The sequence below is a fragment of the Aethalodelphis obliquidens genome, unplaced genomic scaffold, assembly GCF_003676395.1.
Source record: "Aethalodelphis obliquidens isolate GAN/ISIS:26980383/991018 unplaced genomic scaffold, ASM367639v1 scaffold32, whole genome shotgun sequence".
NCBI classification, from domain to species: domain Eukaryota; kingdom Metazoa; phylum Chordata; class Mammalia; order Artiodactyla; family Delphinidae; genus Aethalodelphis; species Aethalodelphis obliquidens.
The window spans coordinates 12,711,572-12,735,043 of NW_020837976.1; the positions used below are offsets into that span (position 1 = coordinate 12,711,572).

The window sequence follows — 23,472 nt, forward strand, 5'->3', positions numbered from 1 at the left end:
TAGAAGGAACCTTTATTTCAGTGACTTTCCTAGAAGGCTACAGGGCATTGTCCAGGGAAATAAAACAAAGCACTGCATTGCCCTGTTTTTCTAGGGAGTTCTGAATAGTAATGGTTGTATTTGCTTTACGTAATGGGCTTCTCAAAAAAAGATAAGTAAAATACTTAAACTTTTAAAAGTGTTGGTTACTGTTCACTGCCATAAATCAGTCAGAAGGTGAGGCTAAAAGACCCAAATATTCCATCTGTCTGATTCACTGCCACTCTTATATAAAATGCAAGCAGCAGGCAGTTGAGAATTCCCAATCTGCCCCACCCCAAATCCAAGCCCAAATCCTGTGGCTGCCAACCTCATCTGGAATCTCCGTGTTGCTTGGAAATCCTGTGACTAAAACTTAGAAATTTTGCTTTCATGCTTTCAAGTTCCCAAGTCTGATCCTATTCAACTCTCAGCAGATGAAACCACTAACTTCACCAAGAAAATAAAGACTATCCCTTATCTTTCCTTGCACAGCCATCCAGCTAACATGTCTTGAAGCACTAGGCAGTATGCTAGAAAGAATATACCTAGAGAAAAGTAAGATTCAGTCTCTGCCTTCCAGAAAAGCATTGCCTAGTGAAGAGGAGGATGTGGGAAAAAATAATTTAAACAAAAGATAGTAAGTGTAGCTGAGTGAGATGGGACTGTCATTCACAGTTTTATAAAAGCAACTGGAAGTAAAGTTATAAAAGCAGAGTTTTATAAAAACAACTGGAAGTAAAAAATGTAGTTACCTGGGGTTTTTCCCTGAATTCATTCTAACTATTTCCTAATTTCTAATTTATGATCATTCTCCTATCTTTAACTTCTGCTGGATCCCTTTTAGAAAAATGTAAATGTAAGACACATTCCAAATCATTTTTAAAATTCAAATCAGTCTAATAAATTATAATAGTGCTTAATACCTTAGTTCCTAGGATAGTGCATTGCTGAATTATTTACAGCATGATGTGAGCGCAAAATAAATAGGGCTTTTTAAAAACCAGTGAATCACAATGACCTCAGGTCACCAATGACCATTTTTAGTGACAGGAATATATATGTGAACAGAAAGATGGTCATGAATTGATGACCATAACCTTGAACCAGGGTTCAAAAACTCTAAAATTGTATTCTGTCTTTGCTAATGACACAGATCATAACTTCATGCAATAAAACTTCATTTCATTTCAGCCCTTTCTTTCTAGTCCAGTGGAAGTCCACCTCTACCACTAACTAGCACGTAAGTCTCTTGAACACTAAAAGAATCATAATAACCTGCCTAACTCACATAAATATTATGGGATTCATATCACATAATAGATCCAAAAATATGTTTCAAAGTTTTTAAAAAATACTACATAGAGGAGAAAATGTATGATATTATTATTATTAATACTCATGTGTGGAAGAGCCTGAAATAGTAAAATTGGTGGGGTAGATTTTGAAACCATTTGAAACTAAAGTAATAAAAAATGATAGAGTCCAAGAAAAAGAAAAATAGACATTAAAAAGTCATCTATTGCTAGGCCATTCCAAGCAGTGATCTACAGATTCCTTGAAAGGAAAAGATTTGCTCCCATTTCCAATATGTGGAACTAAGTGTTCTGTATCAGTCTAGTTTATATCAGTTTTAAGCAGTACAGCAAAACCAACTCCTAGGTTTTTAAATTTCTTCTTGAACCATTCCAAAACTACAGGGACATCCAGCTCACCGTATAGTCCTAGGAGTATGAGCCATATCCTTCCAAGTGTCCTGAGAATTTACATTCCATCTTTCTTAAAAATAACTTTTATCAAATGTAAAACATCATATTTTTTCATCAAGTCTAAATTATTATTGAATACAAGATACACCATTTTTTTAATATACACTACAAAAGGAAGTTCTACTAAACTATGACATGCCATGACACATCCCAATTCCAGAGATTTTAAAATGAAAAAAAAAATTATGTCTTAGAATCAATGAATATAATAATTACTGTCTTATTATAAAAGGAGTCCATATTTCTTGAAAAATTGCCAAAGACTGTGTATTAGCAGAAACATGGTTGCAAGCAACAGAAAAACTAGATTAAATAAGAGTTTGCGTAACTGGAAATCCATTGGAAGGACAGAGGTTAGGGTTGGTTTCATTCAGGGCCTGAAGGCTATCTCAAAAGAAGTTTCTTTCCACTCTCTGATCTGCCTTCCATGGTGTCAGCCTTCCTGAGACAAACTTCTTTCATGGTATGGGTTCCAGGTGTCCCATCTGCACCTCAATCCACACTGAAGATAGGGCTTCTATCCTGGCACTCCAAGCAAGAATTCTGAAATTCACCTGTACTCTTAAGATCATCTCCATCATCTCACCTCACCTGAGCTGTAACTGCTGCTTAGAAAATGCAAATGTACGTGAAAAGTACACGGACTGCATGGGGAAGGGAGTAATACCCAACCAGAAAATCTGCCTATTGCTAGAAAAAAACCAAAAAAACAAAAAACAATGGGGAAGGGGGGGAATTGCTTGAAACCTGTGATGGTTAATTTTATGCGTCAACTTGGCTAGGCTCTGGTGCCCAGTTGCTTGGCCAAACGCTAGTCTAGATGTTGCTGTGAGGGTATTTTTAAGACGTAATTAGATTACCCTCCATAATGTGGGTGGGCCTCAAAAATGACTGAGCTTTTCCACAGAATAAGGAATTCTCCTCAAGAATGCAACATCAACGCTTATCTGCGTCTTCAGCCTCCTGGCCTGCCCTACAGATTTCGGACTTGCCAGCCCCCTCAATCATCCTACAGTTGTGGGAGTCAATTCCTTAATCTCTCTCATTCTCTCACTCTCCCCACCCTAACCCCCAGGAATACCATTTTAAAATATTTTCTCCAACTTTATTTATTTACTTTTCTATGCATAAAAACATATGGAAACATTTTACTCAAATGACATCATACTGGATATGCAAGACTCAGAACTTTTGAATTTTGGTTTTGTCCCTTTATTTGTTAAGGTGATCATTTTTCCATGCCCTTAAATATTTTAACGTGATTTTTTTTTAGCAGTTACCAAATAATCCATTACATAACTGAACTATAATCCGTTTGACTGCTTCTGGGCTTTTGGATGATTTCATTTTATTCTCTAAATACACAGCCCTCTCTCCTGATGTGAAAAGCCAGTTAGGAGCCACTTCTGGAATCTGAGGCCTCCAGAGGTCAGGACCAAAAGGGTTGCACTTGGCAGGTATACACTCATCTCCTGACTCATCAACCTGTATAAATTAAGTATGTACAGCTTTTTATATGTCAGAGAAAAGTGTTGCACTTGGGGCTGGCTAGAGCTTATTATGAATAAAGAGTGTGTTGCCAATGCAGGGTTTAGCCAGAATGATCTGACCTGGCATCAAAAACATATCACTCTTCTGGAGATAACCACGAAGATTTGCACCTACCATGAAGGTCTTTGGGGCAGTGACGTAGACCTCTGGTCCCTGCTCCTAAGTCATCATCACTTTAAGGGCATACATTTGTTTTCAAGTAACATAGTAATGTTTGTGACTTGTCCAAAAATGTGTTTACTCTTGCAAGATCCTCAAAAGAATGAAAACAACAACACCAAGGAAAATAAAAGGAGGAAGACGAGTTATGAATGGGCCTGTATGGAATCTCAGTAGGAACATATTCTGTATCCTATATTTACTGATTCACACTCCTAATTATGAGAGAAAACTGAATGTGCGCTCATGAGTGGTGAACAGAATGGACATTCTTGAAGAACAAAGAAACATATGGCCGCCTGGCAGACCACACCAGCATTTCTCCGAAGCACAATTGCCTGGGGGGTTTCTGGACCTGCCACCCCTGCCACTGCAGATTTCACTCTCCATCCATTACCTTCATTGACAGAGGGCCTGATGCAAGTCCCCAGAGACAACATACAACTCCCAGCAGCTGGATTTCTCTGAAACAGTTAAGTGGCATTTTTTCCCAATTACTCTTCTCAGACTTTAGATGGAGGGAAAAAAACATTTTGTGAAATGGTGAGACTAATGACAACAATTAATTTGCGGCTGTGGTGAAATGCAATTTTAGCAAGACATTGAAATGTAGCATATGATTATAGCGTTTCTTCAAGAAACGGATTTCTAGGTCTCCTGTTCTAGTATTTTAATATATTTTATGAATTTCCTTTTTATTTATTTACTTATTTGTCATATTTTAGAGATAACTTTGCTTTTGAATGCTGGGTTTTATTTTTAAGACTATATTTAACCGTCCTACCTAAATATCACTGGGAAACTCATGTAAAATGTATTTGAGGTCTTTAGAATATCTGTAAGCTGAAAGAAGATTGAAAAAACTCCCAGGTGCTGAAAGATTAAAGTTGTTGTACGTGTGAAAGGAATGACCTCACAATAAACTTATGCTAAACTGAGTTTTAAAAAACATTAGTGGAGTGGCTAAATTATAGATAAATAATACAATATGATAAAGAAGATTTAGATTTTTTTAAGGAAGGGAAATAATTCAAATCAACACAAATTTATCAGTCTACTCTGTTCCTTTATTTATTTATATATTCATTCAATCATTCAAAAATATTTAGTTATCATCTATCATGTCCCAGGCACAGTTCAGCACACTGGACACAGAACAGTAAACAAAACAGACAAAAATTCTTGCCCTCATGGGGCTTACGCTCTAGTGGAGAGAGATGTGCCCCTGAATTAAATTCCAATTTAATGACGATGACAGTGCATAAGTGCTTGAGATGTTAAATAATAAAAATGCCACAAAACCATGATATAAGAAATTTCAAATTTTAAATAAATGCTTATTTGGCATTATTTACTTATAACATCTTATTTATGAGGTTAAAAATAGAATTGTATGAAACCTGAAAATTAAACTGCTAAATTATCCACAGATTCTTAGTAAGTATTGGGTTGGCCAAAAAGTGCCTTCGGTTTTTAAGTAAAAATAAAAGACATTTTTCATTTTCACCAAGAACTTTATTAAACAATGTATTCACCCTTTTGTTCCACTACCTTCTGCCATTTTTCAGGCAACTTCATAATTCCACCTTCCCAAAACTTTCTATCTTTTTGAGCAAAGAACTATTCCAGGTGCCTTTTACAGTCTTCCAGGGAATGAAATTTTTTTCCATTAAGAGAATTCTGTAAAGACCGAAATAAATGGAAATCCGAAGGTGCAGTGTCTGGTGAATACAGCGGATGAGTCAGAACTTCCCAGCCAAGGTGTGACAGTTTTTGCCTGGTCATCAAAGAAACATGCGGTCTTGGGCTTCCCTGGTGGCGTAGTGGTTGAGAGTCCGCCTGCAGATGCAGGGGACGCAGGTTCGTGCCCCGGTCCAGGAAGATCCCACATTGCCGCGGAGCGGCTGGGCCCGTGAGCCATGGCCGCTGAGCCTGCACGTCCTGAGCCTGTGCTCCGCAACGGGAGAGGCCACAGCGGTGGGAGGCCCGCGTACGGCAAAAAAAAAAAAAAAAAAGAAAGAAACATGCGGTCTTGAGTTATCCTGATGGAAGATTATGCGTTTTCTGTTGACTAATTCCAGACGCTTTTCATCGAGTGCTGTTTTCAGTTGGTCTAATTGAGAGGTACTTGTTGGAATTAATTGTTTGGTTTTCCAGAAGGAGCTCATCATAGAGGACTCCCTTCCAATCCCACCATATACACAACATCACCATTTTGGTTCTAAAGACCGGGCTTCGGTGTGATTGGTGGTGGTTCATTTCGCTTTCCCCACAATCTCTTTTATTCCACATTATTGTACAGTATGCACTTTTCATTGCCCGTCACAATTTGTTTTAAAAACGGAACATTTTCATTGCATTTAAGTAGGGAATCACATGCGGAAATACAGTCAAGAAGGTTTTTTCCGCTTAACTTATGTGGAACCCAAACATCAAAGCAATTCACATAACCAAGCTGGTGCAAATGATTTTCAGCACTTGATTTGGATATTTTGAGTATGTCGTCTGTCTCCCACGTGGTATAACATTGATTGTTCTCAGTTAACGTCTTGATTTGATCACTATCGACTTCAACTGGTCTACCCGACCATGGAGAATTGTCCAGCGAGAAATCTCCAGCACGAAACTTTGCAAACCACTCTGGACACGTTCGATCAGTCACAGCACCTTCTCCATACACTGCACAAACCTTTTTTTTTTGTTTCAGTTGCGTTTTTACCTTTCTTGAAATAATAAAACGTAATATGATGAAAATGTTGCTTTTTTCTTCCATCTTCAATATTAAAATGGCTACACAAAAATTCACCGATTTTGATGTCTTTTTTTTAATGCACGCTGATATGACAGCTGTCACAATACAATCTAAGAAAATTGTTTCTAATGAAGTTAAAGCCAACTAAGTGCTACTAGAGCCATCTTACAGAGAAAAAACAAACGAACCTTTCGGCCAACCCATTATAAGGTAAGGAACTGGGGGAAATGGCATTATATGAAAGGCATCCTTATAACTGAGCAAAAACATGCTTTGACAGGTTGGTCAATAAACAACATGGAGAGGATGGAGTTTCACAATGTTCGAGATTCCTGAAGAAGGGATATATGTACAGCAGAATCAGAAAACATTCACAATTTCTACAGTATAATAAAAGAACTGGCTGATGTGAACAACAGGGTTTTAGGTGTGGAAAGACAGAATGTGGCGCAGACTAAGGGGAGATCAAGATGGCGGAGTAGGAGACATGGAGCTCACCTTCCCCCACAAAAGCAAAATGGGTGTAAGAGAGAGTGACTACCTTACAGTAAACTATAGCCTCAGTGACACTTGAGAAATAACAAAATAGTAAAAAGAGTAAACATGGAAATTCACCAAAGGACAATATACTTTTAAAGAGCTTAGTAGAATGCAGAACTAGCCTAAATGTCAAATTAAAATTCTAAGATTGTCTGTTTAGTGATGATGTCTTACCCTTACGCAATGGTATGCTGATTCTTAATCATTTTCATTTCATTATAAATAATTACAGATGTTAAACTGTTGTGTTACTTTGTCTCTAGGTGGAGGAATATTTTTAGGACCAGCAGTTGTAGAAAGGGCTACAGATTGAGAAATTAAAGGTATATAAAATCTGTATAAGCTTTCCTTAGCTTCAGAATTATATTTAAAACATCCATTAGTCAATCTCCAGGGAATCCTTTGGGCACCTCTGACTTAACACATCCTAAACTGAACTCTTTATCTTGTTCAATATCCCATTTCTTCATCTCAAGTAACAGTTCCACCATTCACTCAGACTAGCAAGCTACAAACCTGGGAATCCCTCTCTCTTTCTCTCTCTCTCTCTCTCTCTCTCTCTCTCTCTCTCTCTCTCACACACACACACACACACACACACACACACACACACTTTAACTGAAGACCACATTCTTCAATGATCTCTCCATCACCATCATCATTTTTCTTCTTGATCATCAGCTTTCCTCTGGATCACAATACTAGCCTTCTGGCTGATCTTCTGAACACTGGTCTCTCATTCTCCATTCCACACTGTTGCCTAAGTCAGCTTCCTAAAAACGAACCTGACCATAGGCACCTTTGCTCTAATACCTTTATTGGCTCCCTTCTGCCTACACATTACTATAGGTAAAACATTTCTTATCTCACATATACATATTCATTTGTAAATAATATAGATACACAACTACTGCATTAACATATTGTACACATAAGAAAACGTATCATAAAACTTGAAATTTTAAAGGGCAAGATAAAATATATGTTATTTTATATTCTATTTGTTAATGGTAGATAAAATATTTTGCTATCATTAAAATGTTATTTAGTGAGAGTAATGTGGTTGAATATGCTTCGTAATTTCTATAAAGATTTATTGCCTTGTGATAAAGCAACTTAAAATCTGGTTCTAAGTGCAGTTTATTTCAATGTTTACTTTCATGGCTGTCAGGGCTGCAGCATACATTTTACAAAGAGCCCCATATACAAACGGAGGAAGTGTATCATTGGATGAGATTGTGATACTCATTTTTCATAATCATCCACCAATTTTGCAAGGACTTTTGTGAAAATTGACTAATGCTTGCATTATTCATGCTATCTTCAACCTTTTAAAGTCATTTATCCATTCCACGAGGCTTAGATTAGTCAACCGAGGTAATACACATAGATCCACTTAACCAAGCACACATAAAATGTTAATTAATTGCAGTTGTTTTCAGAGTTAGGAAGGAGGATAGGGACACCTCTTCAATGTTGTGGATCCCAACACTTCCTTCAGTATTCTTTGCACCTGATAAGTCCCTCTGTCTGTCTGACATTACAAACACGCAAGGGCACCAATGTCAATCCATATGTTACTAAGTCCTTTCTCATATTTTCAGTTTTCACACTTCCTTCCCACACTCCAGTGTATCAGCTCACACAACCCTAGTGTGTTCTTACCCCACGTAGGAGACCACTGGCCAGTATATTACATCCAGACATCTCAGCTAGGCCCTTCCTAGTCTACCCCACTGGGGTCACCCTTCCAACACCCTATCCTTCAGCCACATGGAACTTCTCATCATTCTTTGATCGTATCTCTGGTCAATCTCTGATCAGATCTTTGCTTTCCCATTCCGCCTCTGGAATACTCTGCCCACACACTCTGTCTCACCTCAAACCATCCTCACCTGGTACTCTCTTCTTCATCCTTCAAGACTCAACCCAACTGTGAGCCCTTCTCTGATGTTCTTCCTCACTGTCCAGTGTTCTCTTAACATATTATTCATACCTTTAATACCCCTCAAGCCACACTATGCACACTCCATGTTTCCCTATCCTGTAAGTCCCTTGAGACCAAAGACCATTTGGGCAACCACAGGCACCTAACTTGGTGACTGCCCAGTAAAAGGCATCACAAAACTGTTTGTTGGATAAATTACAACTTAGCAAGAGTTAAGCAATTTTAAAATTAGAAAAGCTGAAGAAGAGCAAACTTCTTTTGAAGAATCAAAGACTTCTTTCTAGAAGGTTCTGAGAAGACACAAGGAATCAATTACCTATCATTCTCACACTGGTTGACCAACCCACGGACAGGACAGAGGAGAATCAAAAAGAAAATGCAATTGGCAAGATAGTCTTTAATAAATCAAAACTAGCTTTCAAGTCAACAAAAATTGACTGAATTGTCTCCCAAGGGATCCCAAAGTGAGACAGTGATGATCCCACTGGTCCCTAGAAGCTCCACGGAACTGCCATAGAAAACTTAAACAGGTTTCATCTCTTGGCTTCAGACTTCATGCTTTAAGAGATAATTACTAATCAACAAATTAATTAAGTATATCTGCTACTGTCGAAATGTGCTGTGATAAAAATACTGAATACAATTGATTCTCCTACAATTGTTCTACTGTGTTCTAAGCAGCATATAGAAATATATGTCCAACTTATTTCTTTGTATATGAGTTTTTTTCAGTGTGATATAAACATAGACCTCTATGCCACAATGGCTTTTTATGAGCCAAGGTAACATTTTGTTCCTTTTGATATACATTAAACATAGCTTATGATGTATACACCAATATGTAGTATATAATAAGCATACTTCCTCTCTGCCATTCTGTAGTATCTTATGGAGGCAGCACTTTTTGCCAGCAGACATAGCTAGAAATTAGGACTTGGATCAGTCATTTAAGTTCTCTCTTTAACGTCATCTATGAAACAACAATGCTTTTTAGCTAACTCACAAATATTTACTCATAAGAGCTCACACATTGTTTTGAAGGTGGCATAGATTTTTATTCCAACATTTACTCTGTAACTAGACACTAGAGTCATCACAAGGCAGTGATCCCTGTGAAGCTGTCCTCTTATGCCACCTTTACTGCTCATCTTGATAAATGCTATCATATCTTGGTAATGAACACATCCATCTCCATCTTACATGGTATTACTGATACATTTGTAAGTGGTTCACTGCAGCATATCTCTTGAGGTTATGATTTATACTTAGAGCACTATTACAGCTTAGCAAAGACTCAGAGTTAAAAATAAATCAGATAAAATGAAAAGGATTTGAGCAAACAATTTAAAATATTAATTGATAAACTCTGCCTCTCCTTTTTAATCTCCCATGTTAGATATTTGTGGAAATGTGGGATTGAAGCTTTCAGAATATAGCCTTAGGAAGATACTGGTGTTATATAAAAATATTTATTTGGGAACTGTTTTATGAGAGGTAAATATTTCAAAAGGGGTATCACTGATGGATGTGGACAGAGACAATATAAAATTGTTGTGATCAAAGGCACTATTTTAGTGCCCAACAACATATTATAATATCCTATATCTGTACAGCATCTTAGAGTTTACAGCATTCATCAATGCTTTATCCTTTTTAGGCACGTGAAGCATTGGGAGATGTAGGAAGCAAGTTCAGTTGACAGGATCTCTGCTCTTTAGGGAAAGAAGCCTGAAAGCTTATTGAAAACCATGATTTTATTTTATTCCCAATGATAAGTGATTTTATTCCCCTTGCTTATGGACTGATTTTTATACTCAGGGCTACATTTCAACATTCTTTTGAAGACAAGAACATTCTTTGTCAAGGGCATAATTTGTCTCAGTCAATCATAGGAGAAATATGGGACAATTTGAAACTGCTAAAATATTTCCTTGAGATACACATTCATTCCTCAAGTAGAGAATGACCAACAAAGTCAGCAAAATTAGCACATTTGCTTGTGTCAATGTAAGCTTACTTATTTAATGGTTGGTGTGTTCCTCAGGGTATAATCAAGATGTAAGATACTTCCCCGCTCTTGTGTGACAGAGGAGTTTGGATGATCAATTCCTGGAAAGACTGACCTTGACTAAATCATAAGGTGACCCTGACAGGCAGAGAGACAGAATTTCTCACTTATAAGTGTCTGTCTACATAATATCAATATTGTATCATAACAGCAATGGTGTTGTTTTCCCAAAGGCTCCACATGCAGCTTCCTCAAACTGGTAATCTATACTCACCCTCTACTATAACTAGACTGTTTTCAGTTTAATTTTATCCCTAACCCTCCTAGGCAGTAGTAGAGTGGATTCCTATGGTAGACACTACTCATGCCCCCCAAGATTTCTACTTCCCCATTCCTTCTGAGCACATACCCCCTTAAAGTTAGGTAATGACCATGCCCCTTCCTTTGACTGGGTGAAAGCATTTAAGGTTTGGTGCACAGTTTTCCATATTCTCTTCCCTTGCCGTGGTGCTCATGGAGAGGTCACAGGAATGAAGCAGGCTAGATGGTGATTCACCCTGAGAGCTGCCCTGGAGACTTTGCACTGAGTGGGAAATTAATTTTTGTCATATGAAGCAAAGCCACTGAGATTTTGGTGGTGTCTGTCACAGCAGCATAATCTAGGCTACTCTCATGGGTGCAGTCTCCCACCCGATCAGTTCACCTTGATCACCATTTATGCAGCAGCCCACAGCAGCATATGTGGCTGTTATACTAGCGAGTTGTGTTTACACATGAGTTGGCCCCAGTCATTATTGAAGGAGAGTCTCACAGAAATATCTGGTAGCAGCAAGAAGGTAGCTGGAGCAATCATACTGTGTGAGCCACACCCCTGACAGGTCCATGAATTAGCACTGAGGGCTTTCCAATGCAAATGATCATCTTGATTTATTACTGAGGAGGTATCCATTTTATGAGAGGAGAGAGGAGTTTAATTTAGAACACACTGAAACTTCTAGGCTAGTAGGGAAAATCAGTGGAAATGCCTAGCAAGTAATTGGTAATCCAGAAATGGAGCTTGGAAATGGGTCAAGAATGTGGGTATAGATTCAGAAGTAATCTCCACACACTTGAAAGGTGAAAATAAGATAGAAATAAAATTTCCAAGGGAAATAGCAGAAAGTGAGAAAAATAAAAAGCCAAGAAAAGAGTCTTAGGAAACAGTGATATGGGGACGGGCAGAGAGAGGAGAAGCAAAGAAGGGAAACATGGGAACTATGATGACAATACCCATTCATTTTGAAAGCTAAGAATACCATATCTTCATTAATAAATTCATTTCCAGTTAAATTTCAAGGTTTTTAATGAGGATAAAAAATGTACTACTCCGTAATAATCCATTTACTCCCTCGGAGATTAAAATAGATTACCCATCCGACAGGCACCTGGACATTATCTGTAATAAAAAGCAAAATGATTTTTTAATTCAATGTCCCAGAACTAATTTATCAAGATTTAGAGTTTTTCAGAAGAAACAGAAGAACTTTTAAACATGTGTGATTTGCTCTGCATTGTGGTTGTTCATTTATTTAACAAACTTATTCTACACATCTGGTGGTGCTAGGTGCCCTTGGGCATAGAGTACTCAGCCTCGGGCAGGCTGCCTCATCCCCTGAGCCCATTTCACACACTGCTTCCCCTGCTGGTATGTTGGACTTTGTGCCAGCTTTGCTCCCGCAAGGATGCCCCCAAGAGCTAATTAGCTAACGTTTGTTAAACCCTAGGTTTGTGGGCCAGGCACTACACTAGGTGCTTTAAATGGGTTTTCTCACTTAATCTTCAAGATTGAGTTGGAGCATCCCTATTTTACAGCTGTGGAGGCTTAAGTGTTAAGAAACTTGCCTAGGGACTTCTGTGGTGGTCCAGTGGGTAAGATTCCGCACTCCCCATGCAGGGAGCCCAGCTTCCATCCCTGGTCAGGGATCCCACATGCATGCCGCAACTAAGAGTTCAAATGTCGCAACTGAAGATCCCGCATGCTGCAACTAAGACCTGACACAGCCAAATAAATAAATAAATATTTTTAAAGGAAGGGAGGGAGGGAGGGAGGGAGGAAGGAAGGAAGGAAGAAAAGAAACTTGCCTAAAGTCACAAAGCTATTAAGTGGTGCAGTCAGACTCAAAATACGCTGGCCAACGCCAAAAGGGTGCTCTGAACCTTGCTACTCAAAGTGTGGTCCTCAAACCAGCAACACTGATGTTACCTAAGAGTTTGCAAAAATACAGACTCTCAGGTCCAACCTCAGACCCACTCAAACAGAATTTGGTTTTAACAAGGCCCCCAGATGATCCCTCTGCACATTAAAGTTTGGGAAGCACAGAGCAAAGTCACTCCACTCTGCAGACTTCACTTTAATGGATGCTGGGGAGATGGGGACAAGCTTTCTCCTGAGTTGCAATTTGGGGGAGAACAAAGGTATATGTGTGTTCTCCAAGGGCAAAAGGAAGGATTCAGACAACAGGTTCTTGCAGTTTCAAACACTGGAGATCAGCAACAGTCAGGACCACTTCCAAAGGCAGCAGATACGGAGCTGGATCCTGAAGCCAGAACATTTTCTCAATTCATTTCATTAAAACTCCGTGTGCTCTTCCAGGTGGACAAGTGCCCACATCGATAATCTGGAGTTAGCGCCTCCAGCCTGATTCCATTTCCCAAACAGAATCCAGATCTCAACCAGCACCAACAAGCAGATTTCAAACCTCAGTAGAACTTGCTATTACTTATTACATTGTTTATCATGTTGTTCAGCTTAGAATTGCCTAGTTTAATTAATAATGTTCAGGACAAAACTAGTTTGCTCTGCAGTATCCATTGTTCCCCAGGTATGAGTACAAACACTTGGTGTAAAAAGCAGATGCAAGCCGGTTGGTGTGCAGGCCCCCAGTTACAGGTACTTAATTCAGGGTGTGGGGTCGCCTCTTAAGTCCCCTTTCTGAGCCGCGCCGGCCTCCTCCCTCTCGGCTGGGGCCCAACAGTTCGGCTCCTTTCACCGGCTACCACTTTATTCCTTGTCACCAACTCACCCTGGCTTCCTAGGGCCCTAACCAGCGTTAGGGACTGACCCGCCGGCGGGTCGCCTCCGACCTGCCCAGGCCTGTCGGCGGCGGCGGTCCCCACCTGCACCCCGCACCCCCCGGGAAGGGGTGGCCCTGGCCGGGCTGTCACGGGTGGCCCCGCCGGGCGGCGGCGGTGGCAGACGGCGAGTCACGTGTGGCGGAGGGGGCGGAGCGCGACCGGTCGGGTGGGTGGAGAAAACAAAGCCCCCAGCTGTCAGTAGAGGAAGGAGGCGACGGCGCCGGAGCAGGTGAGTCAAGTGCATTTAAAGCGGTACCGCCCTGGCGCACCCGGACACCCCCAGGCCTGGCGCAGTCCCTCCCAGGTCAGACGCTGGCCGCGCCTCCTTCCGCCGCCTGGGGGCTCAGTCCGCCAGTCGCTCAGCCAGCGGGACCGGGGGTCTCCAAGCCCAGCAAGAAGTTGTGCAGGGGTTGGCGCCGGGGCCCCTGGGTGTGCATCCGCTGCGCTCCTGCGGGCCACATCCCTCCTTCTGGGCCCCAGTGCTGCGCACCCCGGGAAAGGGGAGGGAATCAGGGCTGCCACGCTGGCAGAGGCAAAGTGGACCGGCTCGGGGGTTGAGAGCCGGGCTGGCCAGGACTCTTGGCGCTGGAGAAGGAGGGGGTCTTGCGAGTGCGCGCCCGTAGCGCGCGGACCTCAAGGCGACGGAGTTGGGGCGCGGGGACTGAGAACTAGGGGCGCTGGCAGGGGCTGTGCGCTTCGCGGCAGACCAGGAAGTGCAGCGCACGGGCGACAGCCGGCTGGGGATCAAACCTTGGACCGCCCCCCCCCCCCCCCCCCGCCCCCCCCCCCCCCCCTTCCCCCGCGAAAAGCAGCCCCACCTCTCCATTCCGACTCCGGTTCCCGCCTGTGCTCCCGGCGCCCGGGACGCGGGAGCCGGATGGGTGGGAAAGAGAGCGGGTTATTATTCTGATCGCAAGTGGTTTTCTGCAAGGAGCACCCTGCGCTCAGGGCGGGAGCAACTCAGCGACTTCCCATTCTGTTTAAGTAAGAAATTCTTCAGTCCACCCTTCAAAGGACTGGGCAGTGACCACAAATCCCACAAAGGGCGGGCAGGAGGGGTGGGCACAGAAAGACCCTCCCTTCTGAACCCGGAGCGCTCGGTCACGCAGACTTTGAGACCCCGAAAGGGCCAGTGGACTAGGTCACCCCTTGAGTCACTCTGCCAGTCCCGTGCCAAGGGCCGCCCAGTGCAGAGGGCAGAGCTGTAACCTCGGAGGCAGGGGCGCTGCAGCTCAGGAGGAGCCTTTGTCTTAACCCCCAGACCCCTTCTGCTAGTCCTCGCTGGGTCAGTAGCGCGTAGACTAATTAATATTCCAAACATTAGCCGTCCCTTCGCCCGGGCACCAGCCAACACTGCTGTACCCTCCCTGCGGGTTTCTCCATCTCTTGCGCACATCCTCTTCTTTTCCAAAAACATGGAATGTGGTCCAGACCCGCTAGGCAAGAGGAGGTTACTAAACGCACTGTAGTGCAGTCACGTAAAATCAAGGGTTAAGTGTTCAAACCTGCACCCGCCCGCCCGCGAGGAGACGGAAGAACTTTCTTGATTAGCATAGTATCTGCCCTGGGGGCCGCACTGCGACGCGGCGGGTCGGTCCCAGCGAGGTGAAGAGTGCAGTCCCCTCTCGATTGAGGTTTGACGCAGCACCTGCTTCCAATCTGAAGGACCCGAGCCTTCCAACTTTGCCGAACAATACACTGTGGAATGAAACAGAACAGAGATCAGAAGGTAACCGAAAGAATAGCAACGTTTGAGATGCTTCGCTTAAGCACTAAATTTAGCTTAGTTTTTAGCAAGGGTGGGGGGCAGGGGCAGGGGTCCTTGCCAACCTTCCATTCTGGAAATGCCCCTTGCTTTGCTAGCGTTCTTTGCTGCCAAATTAATTAAGATACCGGTTAGGGGCTGTCAATAGATCTCCAAGATATGGGGGTTGGGAGCCCACCGAGTGGTCGTTAGGTAAGCTCAACTGGCAAGTTTCACTTGCGTGGGAAGAACAATGCTTCTTCAACGCAAAGGTTCCCAAATTTTGCTGCCTGGGGAACTTTGAAAAATCCTGATGTCCATATCTCATCCCAAACCATAATTAGACTGTTTTGAGATGACAGTGAGGTTTGGGGTTGTTGTTGTGGTGTGTTGTGGTGTGTGTTTGTGTGTGTGTGTTCATCTCCAGGTGATTCCATTGTGCAGCCAAATTTGAGAACCAGTGAGGCAAGGGCAGAGTTCAGTGGCCGGCAGCTGCAAGCTGCAAGACAAGATGCCAGTTTAACTACCTGGGTGGGTGGGGAAAACCACACTGAAACTGGAGTGCTGCTGACCAATGCCTGGGGTCGCGGGGACTGTCATCTGGCAGCTTGGCTGGCGGTGGTACCTGCCACATCATTTTTCACCCTCTCAGCCTAGGGTCTGGTTCTTAGTGGAAAGATCGAAGTTCACTGTCAGTGCCTGGTTTCTGCACGGTTGTTAAGGATACGGGAGAAACTTCATTCCAGAGGTGATTCACGTGTAGCAGGCAGTGGGGAAACCCAGCAGAAACTAACTTGGAGCAGCCTGGTGAGTCAGAAGCCTGCACTCAAAGGCGGATCCTGAGAATAGGAAGTAATTACATGGAGTAGCTTATTGACACCCACTACTCCACTCCTTTGAAAGCACTTTTGAATATGTGATCAGGATCTGTTTGCTTGTTTGAGCCGCTCCCTTTTCCAGCCCTGTAAAACACAAAGCCAACTAGATAGACGTCTTGTAATTTCCTTGGTGAGAGGCATGTAGAAAAAAAAAAAATGTTGGAAAGTAGTTCGGGTTATTTCAATTATGCGAAACAGAGAGGATGAATTTGCAAAACAAATTTTGAATACAAAAAAGTCAAATAACTGATTACACATTCAGAGGTAAATTAAAGGATCTATTTAAATAGAAATGGTTACATCTAACATTTTACAAGGAATCTTATGTTATTAACCAAAGGTTTCTTGCTTAAAAAAAAAATCATCCTCAGGCATGATCCTAATAAGATAGCCTATTTATAGATGTACACAGTTTATGAAATACTTATTTTTATTACTATTAACTTCAGTTATCTCTCTTTTCCTCATTATTCTTTATATCATCATAACTCTCTTGCCTAAACGCTTTCTTCTGCATTCTCAGTTTCTTTAAGGGGGAACAACCATGCCTATCACATAGCAAGCATTCAATATCATCAGCTGTTGAACTGTATTTGAACCCCTCATAACACCTATGTACGCTGCTTGGTAGTCTGTTATCTAGAAGGGGTCTTTAATGTCTACAGCCCCTATAGCACAGAGCACAGGCCTTTTGTGTTTGTACTGAACATTATCAGAAGGTGGGGAGAATATTTATAAGCAAAGCATCCTGAGTACATTCATTTTTATTTTTTTCCAAGACAGACATTCTGGATATGTAGGAGCCAAAGTTCTGTTACCGTTCTTAAGAGCCATAAAATGGTAGCTCATTTGTTTGCTTACATTTTTACATAAAACAATTTAGCATCCTGAGAATAACTAATAATTGTTATAATAATTAACTACAGTCTCATGGATCCAAGATTCACTTCATGAAATTTCACTCTCTACCCATTATTATGGAAAAAACACGTATTTTTTCCAAAAGGAACTAATTAAGCTAGGAGAGTTATTTCAGAGTAGGATAAATGGCAGGTTAATAGTTAGACAGCTTTTATTGTCTTCTACCTACATTAAAAATAGCACAAATATATTTAAATATCCAACATATTTAAAAATGGAAATTTGGATGTATTCCTTGCTGGATACCAGCAAAAATAAATGTTAATAAGAATTTCCAAAAGCCAAAATGATGTAAATGGACCCGTTCTCATTTCTGTGTAGCTGAGAAAATTCTCTGGGAATGCACTTCTGAAATTTCAACTCCTTTTAGGGAAGGTGTAAGATACTGAAAGGCTGAAACATAGTCTAGAAAAATGGGACTGATTCAGATAAATCAGAAACTGTTCATGAGAGGATAGTACAAACCTAGCTCTGTGATATTTACAAGTAGCCCAAGAGGGCGAGGTACGAAGAAAGGGTATAGCCTCAACTTTAGAAGCTCTGAAGTTTTTGAGAACAGATGAGAACCACCCAGTCTTATTACCTTAAATTTATACAGCCCATTGATCTTATTAACCTATCAGGGCCTAAACACAGTTGGGTAGATAGTATTCCCATGTGCCAAATAGCACAGGTCCGGAAATTAAATGATCTTCAAAGTGGGGAGAAATCTGGAGCCCTCACTCCTTTTCCAGGGTCTGGTCTATCATCCTGCTATTTCTTGACTAGCTTTGATGTAATCTTGTCTGGAGGTTTTGGGTAGGCAAGTTCAGTTCTAATTATATCATCCCTTCTTAAAGTAGGAGAAACTCTTCACCTATATCATGCTCTCATTTATTCTCAAATTATCAACCTTTGAACTAGACCAACCCCAAACAATTGGAACCACATCGTTGGCTTCTTATCCAGATAAGCAAAGTAAGAATTTCTAACTTGTATGAGGGTTCTTAAATGTTAGTCGTATCATCCAGCAAAAGCGTAAATGCCCGGTACAGCATCTTTACTAAATAGTCCTTCAACGGATGCTTCACTGTCTTCCGGGCAGCACATTCCATTCACAGGAGGCTCTCAGCAGCATTCACTGACTGGAGACCACAAAGAACACACCCAACTCTTTTACATGTTCACTTGCAACCATCCTAAGTGTTTAAAGTGAATTGATTCTCCTTAATCAGGACAATCTGGCTAAAGTATTTCAAATCTGTTAACTGCACAAGATTTTTGCTCCAAATCTATAACCACACATTTTAAGAGAAGTATTCAAAATTGTGGTTTGTTACACCAGAGCCTCATAGAATAGAATTATCGGTAAATTTGCTTCCAACAAACCTAATAATCTACGCACTTCAGAAATGACTACTGACAAACTTCATGCAATGGCATTAAGCTTATGTTGAGTTGAAACCCATGAGTCCATCAACAGATCAGCAAACTTGATCAGGGATCAGCCCCTATGACCCAATGTCTCTTTTTGTATAGCCTATGAATTAGGATTGGTTTTTGTATTTTTTAATGGTTGAAAATAGAGCAAAAGAAGAAAAACATTTGTGGACCCTTGAAAATCATGTGAAATTCAAATTTAAGTGTCCAAAATAGTTTTGTTGGACTACAGTCATACTTACTCACATATATGTTGCCCGTGGCTGCTTTTGTCCTGCTGCAGTGAAATAGAATAGTTGCACCGAAGACCGTATGGGCCACAACACCGGAAATATTTACTGAATATTTACAGTCAAGGTTTGCAGACCCTGGGTTTATTCCAACTCAATATACTTCTGTTTTAAATGAGAATTTGCTCACTGAAAACCTTGGTATTTTTTCAGTTTTTTCCCCTTTAGAGAAGGGGAAAAATTTTGTTTCCAAACATAGGTCAACTAATCTCCAAAGATAGTTTAGATTCACATTCCCCTTTTCTGTGTATTTATTCCCCTGTTGAGTATATTTGCAAAAGCAGTACATTTCTAAATAATATGTGAATTTTAGTGATGTGGTCAGCTGTAAAACTTCTGAACCTAAACAGCCCAAACAGTGCAATACTAACTTACATTGAGCTACATCACTGTTTCCAGAACTCTAGAAAATAGGAAAACATACCCTTGACAACAAGCCCATGGTCACACTTGCCTCAATTCTTTAGCCGTAGAAACTTCCTTTTCTTCCACCCTAGGAGGGCGTTTATATTCTTATTTGGTTTAGTATATTAATGCATAATTTGAGGATCTATTCAGATTTAGATGTTTTTCATTGACTGTCACTTCATACACTTAAAACATGATGTGGAAACTTGCTGCTATGGGAAATAGCACCACTCTTCTAAAGTATACATTTAAGGTAAATTGCTTGCTACTTACAAAGGCAATGATCATTAGGTAATAAGCAGATATACATATAGTCACTTATATCACTAAAGGCTGACAGTATGCCATGGACAATTTAGTTTGAAATTTCTAAATTCAAAAACAGATCAATTATGATCCAGAAATTCAAATTATATGCCTTCTGCTCAAGGCTGGACAGATTACTCTTAAGATTCTAGAAGGAATATTGGAAAGGACAACTACATTGATAGGAACCTGTCTTAATTTTTTACTCTAAGTGTTGCCTCTCATAAAATTTCCTTCATTTAAGAGAACTTCCTCTTTTTGATGACTTGTTAATGTCACAGGCTATTTGCAAGTGAGTTTCACTTAGATTAATAGAGCAATTTTAAGGGTTATATATAATTTGTGTCCTCTTCATCCCTTCCAGAATCAGTACACCTGCAATTTAGAGACCGAAAAAATCAAACATTGCATTATAAGTAATGTAAATTTTGAGGTGCCTGAGGTCAGGTAAATCATTTCTGAAAACTAAAACAGATTGTAAGTGTATTTAATCCCATCCTAGGGCTATTGGTAGTAATGGCTTGTAAGCAACTAACTTCCAATGTAACTTAACCCACTAGTGTTCCTGACAGGAGTAATTGTGGAAGGGGAGGAGGGAGACAACAGAAGACAGATTGTCTAACTCCTGTGCTGACTGGGTAAGGAACTAGTCCAAGTGAAATTAACTTTCCACCCTTATCATCATTTAGATTTCACTAAATTTTTTTATGAAATACATTTTGTTTGATATAGTGTCTGCCGTACATATATCACTCATAGTTCTCTCCAAAGTAGTTCCTAAAATCAGGAACTAATTGGATTGACTATATTTTTACCAGAATAGGGAATTCATAATTGTCAATTGCTTAAGCAGGGGCAAAACACTCAAAAGCATTTTGCTAACACACAAACCTTGGTTCTAACTTAGAGTTAATCATAAACATCATGGCAGGAATGCTATTGATATTTAAAGTCAGTAGAAGGGAAAATAAGCAAGAAAAGGCAGCTGGAAAATGAGGTAATTCCTGTTTTTTTTGCTAAAGTATCTGAAACTTTTTATTGGCTGTCATACTTAAAAGTGAAATCAGAGGACTAAATTACCGTCTTCAAAAGCTGGTTAAGTCGGCTTTCAGCAACTGATAAGCAAGAAGGGAGAGAGTGCCTGCAATCACCTTACACTTTCCTTCCTTCGAAAATAATGTTAAATCTAACCACCCTGCCAAAATGTGATGTATTAACAACTTCTCATGAGTGTAAGAAACCACGATCTCCATTTTCCCACTGAGCATCTTCAGTTCTCCAGAAGTGGAAAAGACAGGCAACTAGAAGAAACACTTTCCTGCTTTGCACCACCTGGTCCTTCCCCAGAAAGGAAGCTATTGATATAAGACTCCTGTTAGCTTCACTTCCAGCTTGCCCTCTATCATGATTTTTTTTTAAGTGTGGTCTTTTGGGCACAAATCTCTTAAAAGGAATTTCCATGAATCAACAGCTGTAATAGCCAAGTACTCCATGTGGTATTGCCAAGTCCAGAAAGCAATTCTCTGTGCAGCTGGAATGTTTAAGCAACACTGTCAGTGGGTCTGTTAATTCTTCATCCCAGCATCTGCTCCCTTAACACCTAAATGTAAGTTAGAATCCAGGGTATGTTTTTAGCAATGGTTGCTGCATAAAACACAGGACGCCCAGTTAAATCTGAATTTCAGTTTAACAGTGATTTTTTTTTTTTTAGTATAAGTATGTCCCATATATTGCATGGGGTATTCTCATACTGAAAAAATTAATCTTTTATCTAAATTTCAAATTTAACTGGGCATCCCATCTTTTTGATGGTGGTTGATTGAAGTTTTGTTTTATTTTTGTTTTCTCTTTTTGTTTTTGCTAAATTTCACAATCCTACTTTTATCTCATAATCTCAAAATGACTAGCTTTCCTGGTCTGTAAAATATCTGATCCGAGACTCTATTTCTGGGTTAATAAAATATCTGAGCTGCCTTCACCTATTAAAGAGAAAACTCAAGCCATTATCGGAAGTTTTCTGCACATTTTGCTTAATTAAGAAGGGAAATAAAAAGTAAAGCCAGATCTCGAAAGTTAGCAATTTTTTATTTGTAAGATATCTTAAGGTACTTTCTATTCTTTCACAGACCTTTTAATAAAGTAGATAGTTTAATGGGTAAATTATTAGCTCAATTGGGGTAATGTGAGAAACCCATTAACCGTGTCCACAGGACATTGTTGATTGAAGTTCAATCTCAGGTGATTCCAATGATGCCTTGCTAGTCAAGCGAGGTCCTGGGACCTGTAGCATCAACATCTCCTGGGATGCCTTGAAATGCAGAATTTTGGGCTCCACCCCAGACCTTCTCAATCAGAATCTTCACTTTAACAAGATCCATAACTGATTCGTATACACCTTAAAGTTTGAGAAGCCCTGAACTAAAGGATCCACTTTTTCACCATAAATTGGTCTTTATGTTTAATATCACGTTGCAATAATCCTTAAGAAACTGTTTAACACACAGGAAGGAATGGTTTATTTTGATCAAATATCTTCAAGATAGGCAACTATTGTATTTCTATTTTATTCATATGAAAATTCTAAATGACCATTTCTAATATTGTTTCATAATGAGCATATGTAATAAAATAAGACAAATGTAAGTTTAAAAAAGACTCACTAGAACTAATTCAACAGCCTATTAAAACATTCTGGGTTGCCCTCGAATGAATTAGGTGACAAATAGTTCCTGGCCCTCAAATCACCAATAAATCTTTTTCATGCTTTGTTACTTCATTTATTGCAACTTACATAAGAATATTTGTAATCCAACACCACACATTCATGGTATCCCTGGGTTCCTCTAAAGCTGAACAAAGGACATACAGTTTGGAGCTATGGCAAATTCCAAACTACACTTATGAAATTCTAAGTTTTAAAAAGTAATTTAAAAGGTCCCATAGGTCTTAATCCCTTTTGAGTTCAAAAACCTTCCTTCTCTATGCTTGCCTGCTTGTTTTTTAGATGTTATAGGGTTGTATCATAGGAAGAATTAGAGATGTTGGAGCGAGAACATCAGAAGGCCTGATGTTTATAACCAGTTCTGCAGCTGACGGGACTTGGTGATTTTGGAGACCTTAACATCCTTCATCACCATCCCTCAAACTGTTCCTCGTCTGTCAAATAGAGACTGTGGGGTCTGAAATTGTCTCACAAGATTCTTTTTTTATATATATAAATTTATTTATTTGGCTGCCTTGGGTCTTCATTGCTGAACGCAGGCTTTCTCTAGTTGTGGCGAGTGAGGACTGCTCTTCGTTGTGGTGCGTGGGCTTCTCATTGCGGTAGCGTCTCTTGTTGCGGAGCACGGGCTCTAGGCGTGTGGGCTTCAGTAGTTGTGGCACACAGCCTCAGTAGTTGTGGCACACGGGCTCAGTAGTTGTAGCTCGCGGGCTCTAGAGCACAGGCTCAGTAGTTGTGAGGCACAGGCTTCGTTGCTCCGCCGCATGTGGGATCTTCCCGGACCAGGGATCGAACCCATGTCCCCTGCATTGGCAGGCGGATTCTCAACCACTGCGCCCCCAGGGAAGCCGCACAAGATTCTTGTAAGGATCAAATTAGATAATTCTATGTGTGGGTTTTCGTGATGACTGTGTTGTGTATGGTG

At 40.6% G+C, this 23,472-nt stretch overlaps 1 protein-coding gene across 1 annotated transcript in view; it reads left to right on the plus strand.

The window, feature by feature from the left end:
- The first annotated feature begins 15,346 nt into the window (after nt 1–15,346).
- The window catches only part of MAPRE2 (microtubule associated protein RP/EB family member 2), a 162,034-nt gene continuing 153,908 nt past the window's right edge, over nt 15,347–23,472 (plus strand). The window contains exon 1 of the mRNA XM_027127728.1: nt 15,347–15,588. Coding sequence (XP_026983529.1) covers nt 15,565–15,588 — 24 coding nt within the window. The 5' untranslated portion in view covers nt 15,347–15,564. The remainder of the gene's footprint in view (nt 15,589–23,472) is intronic.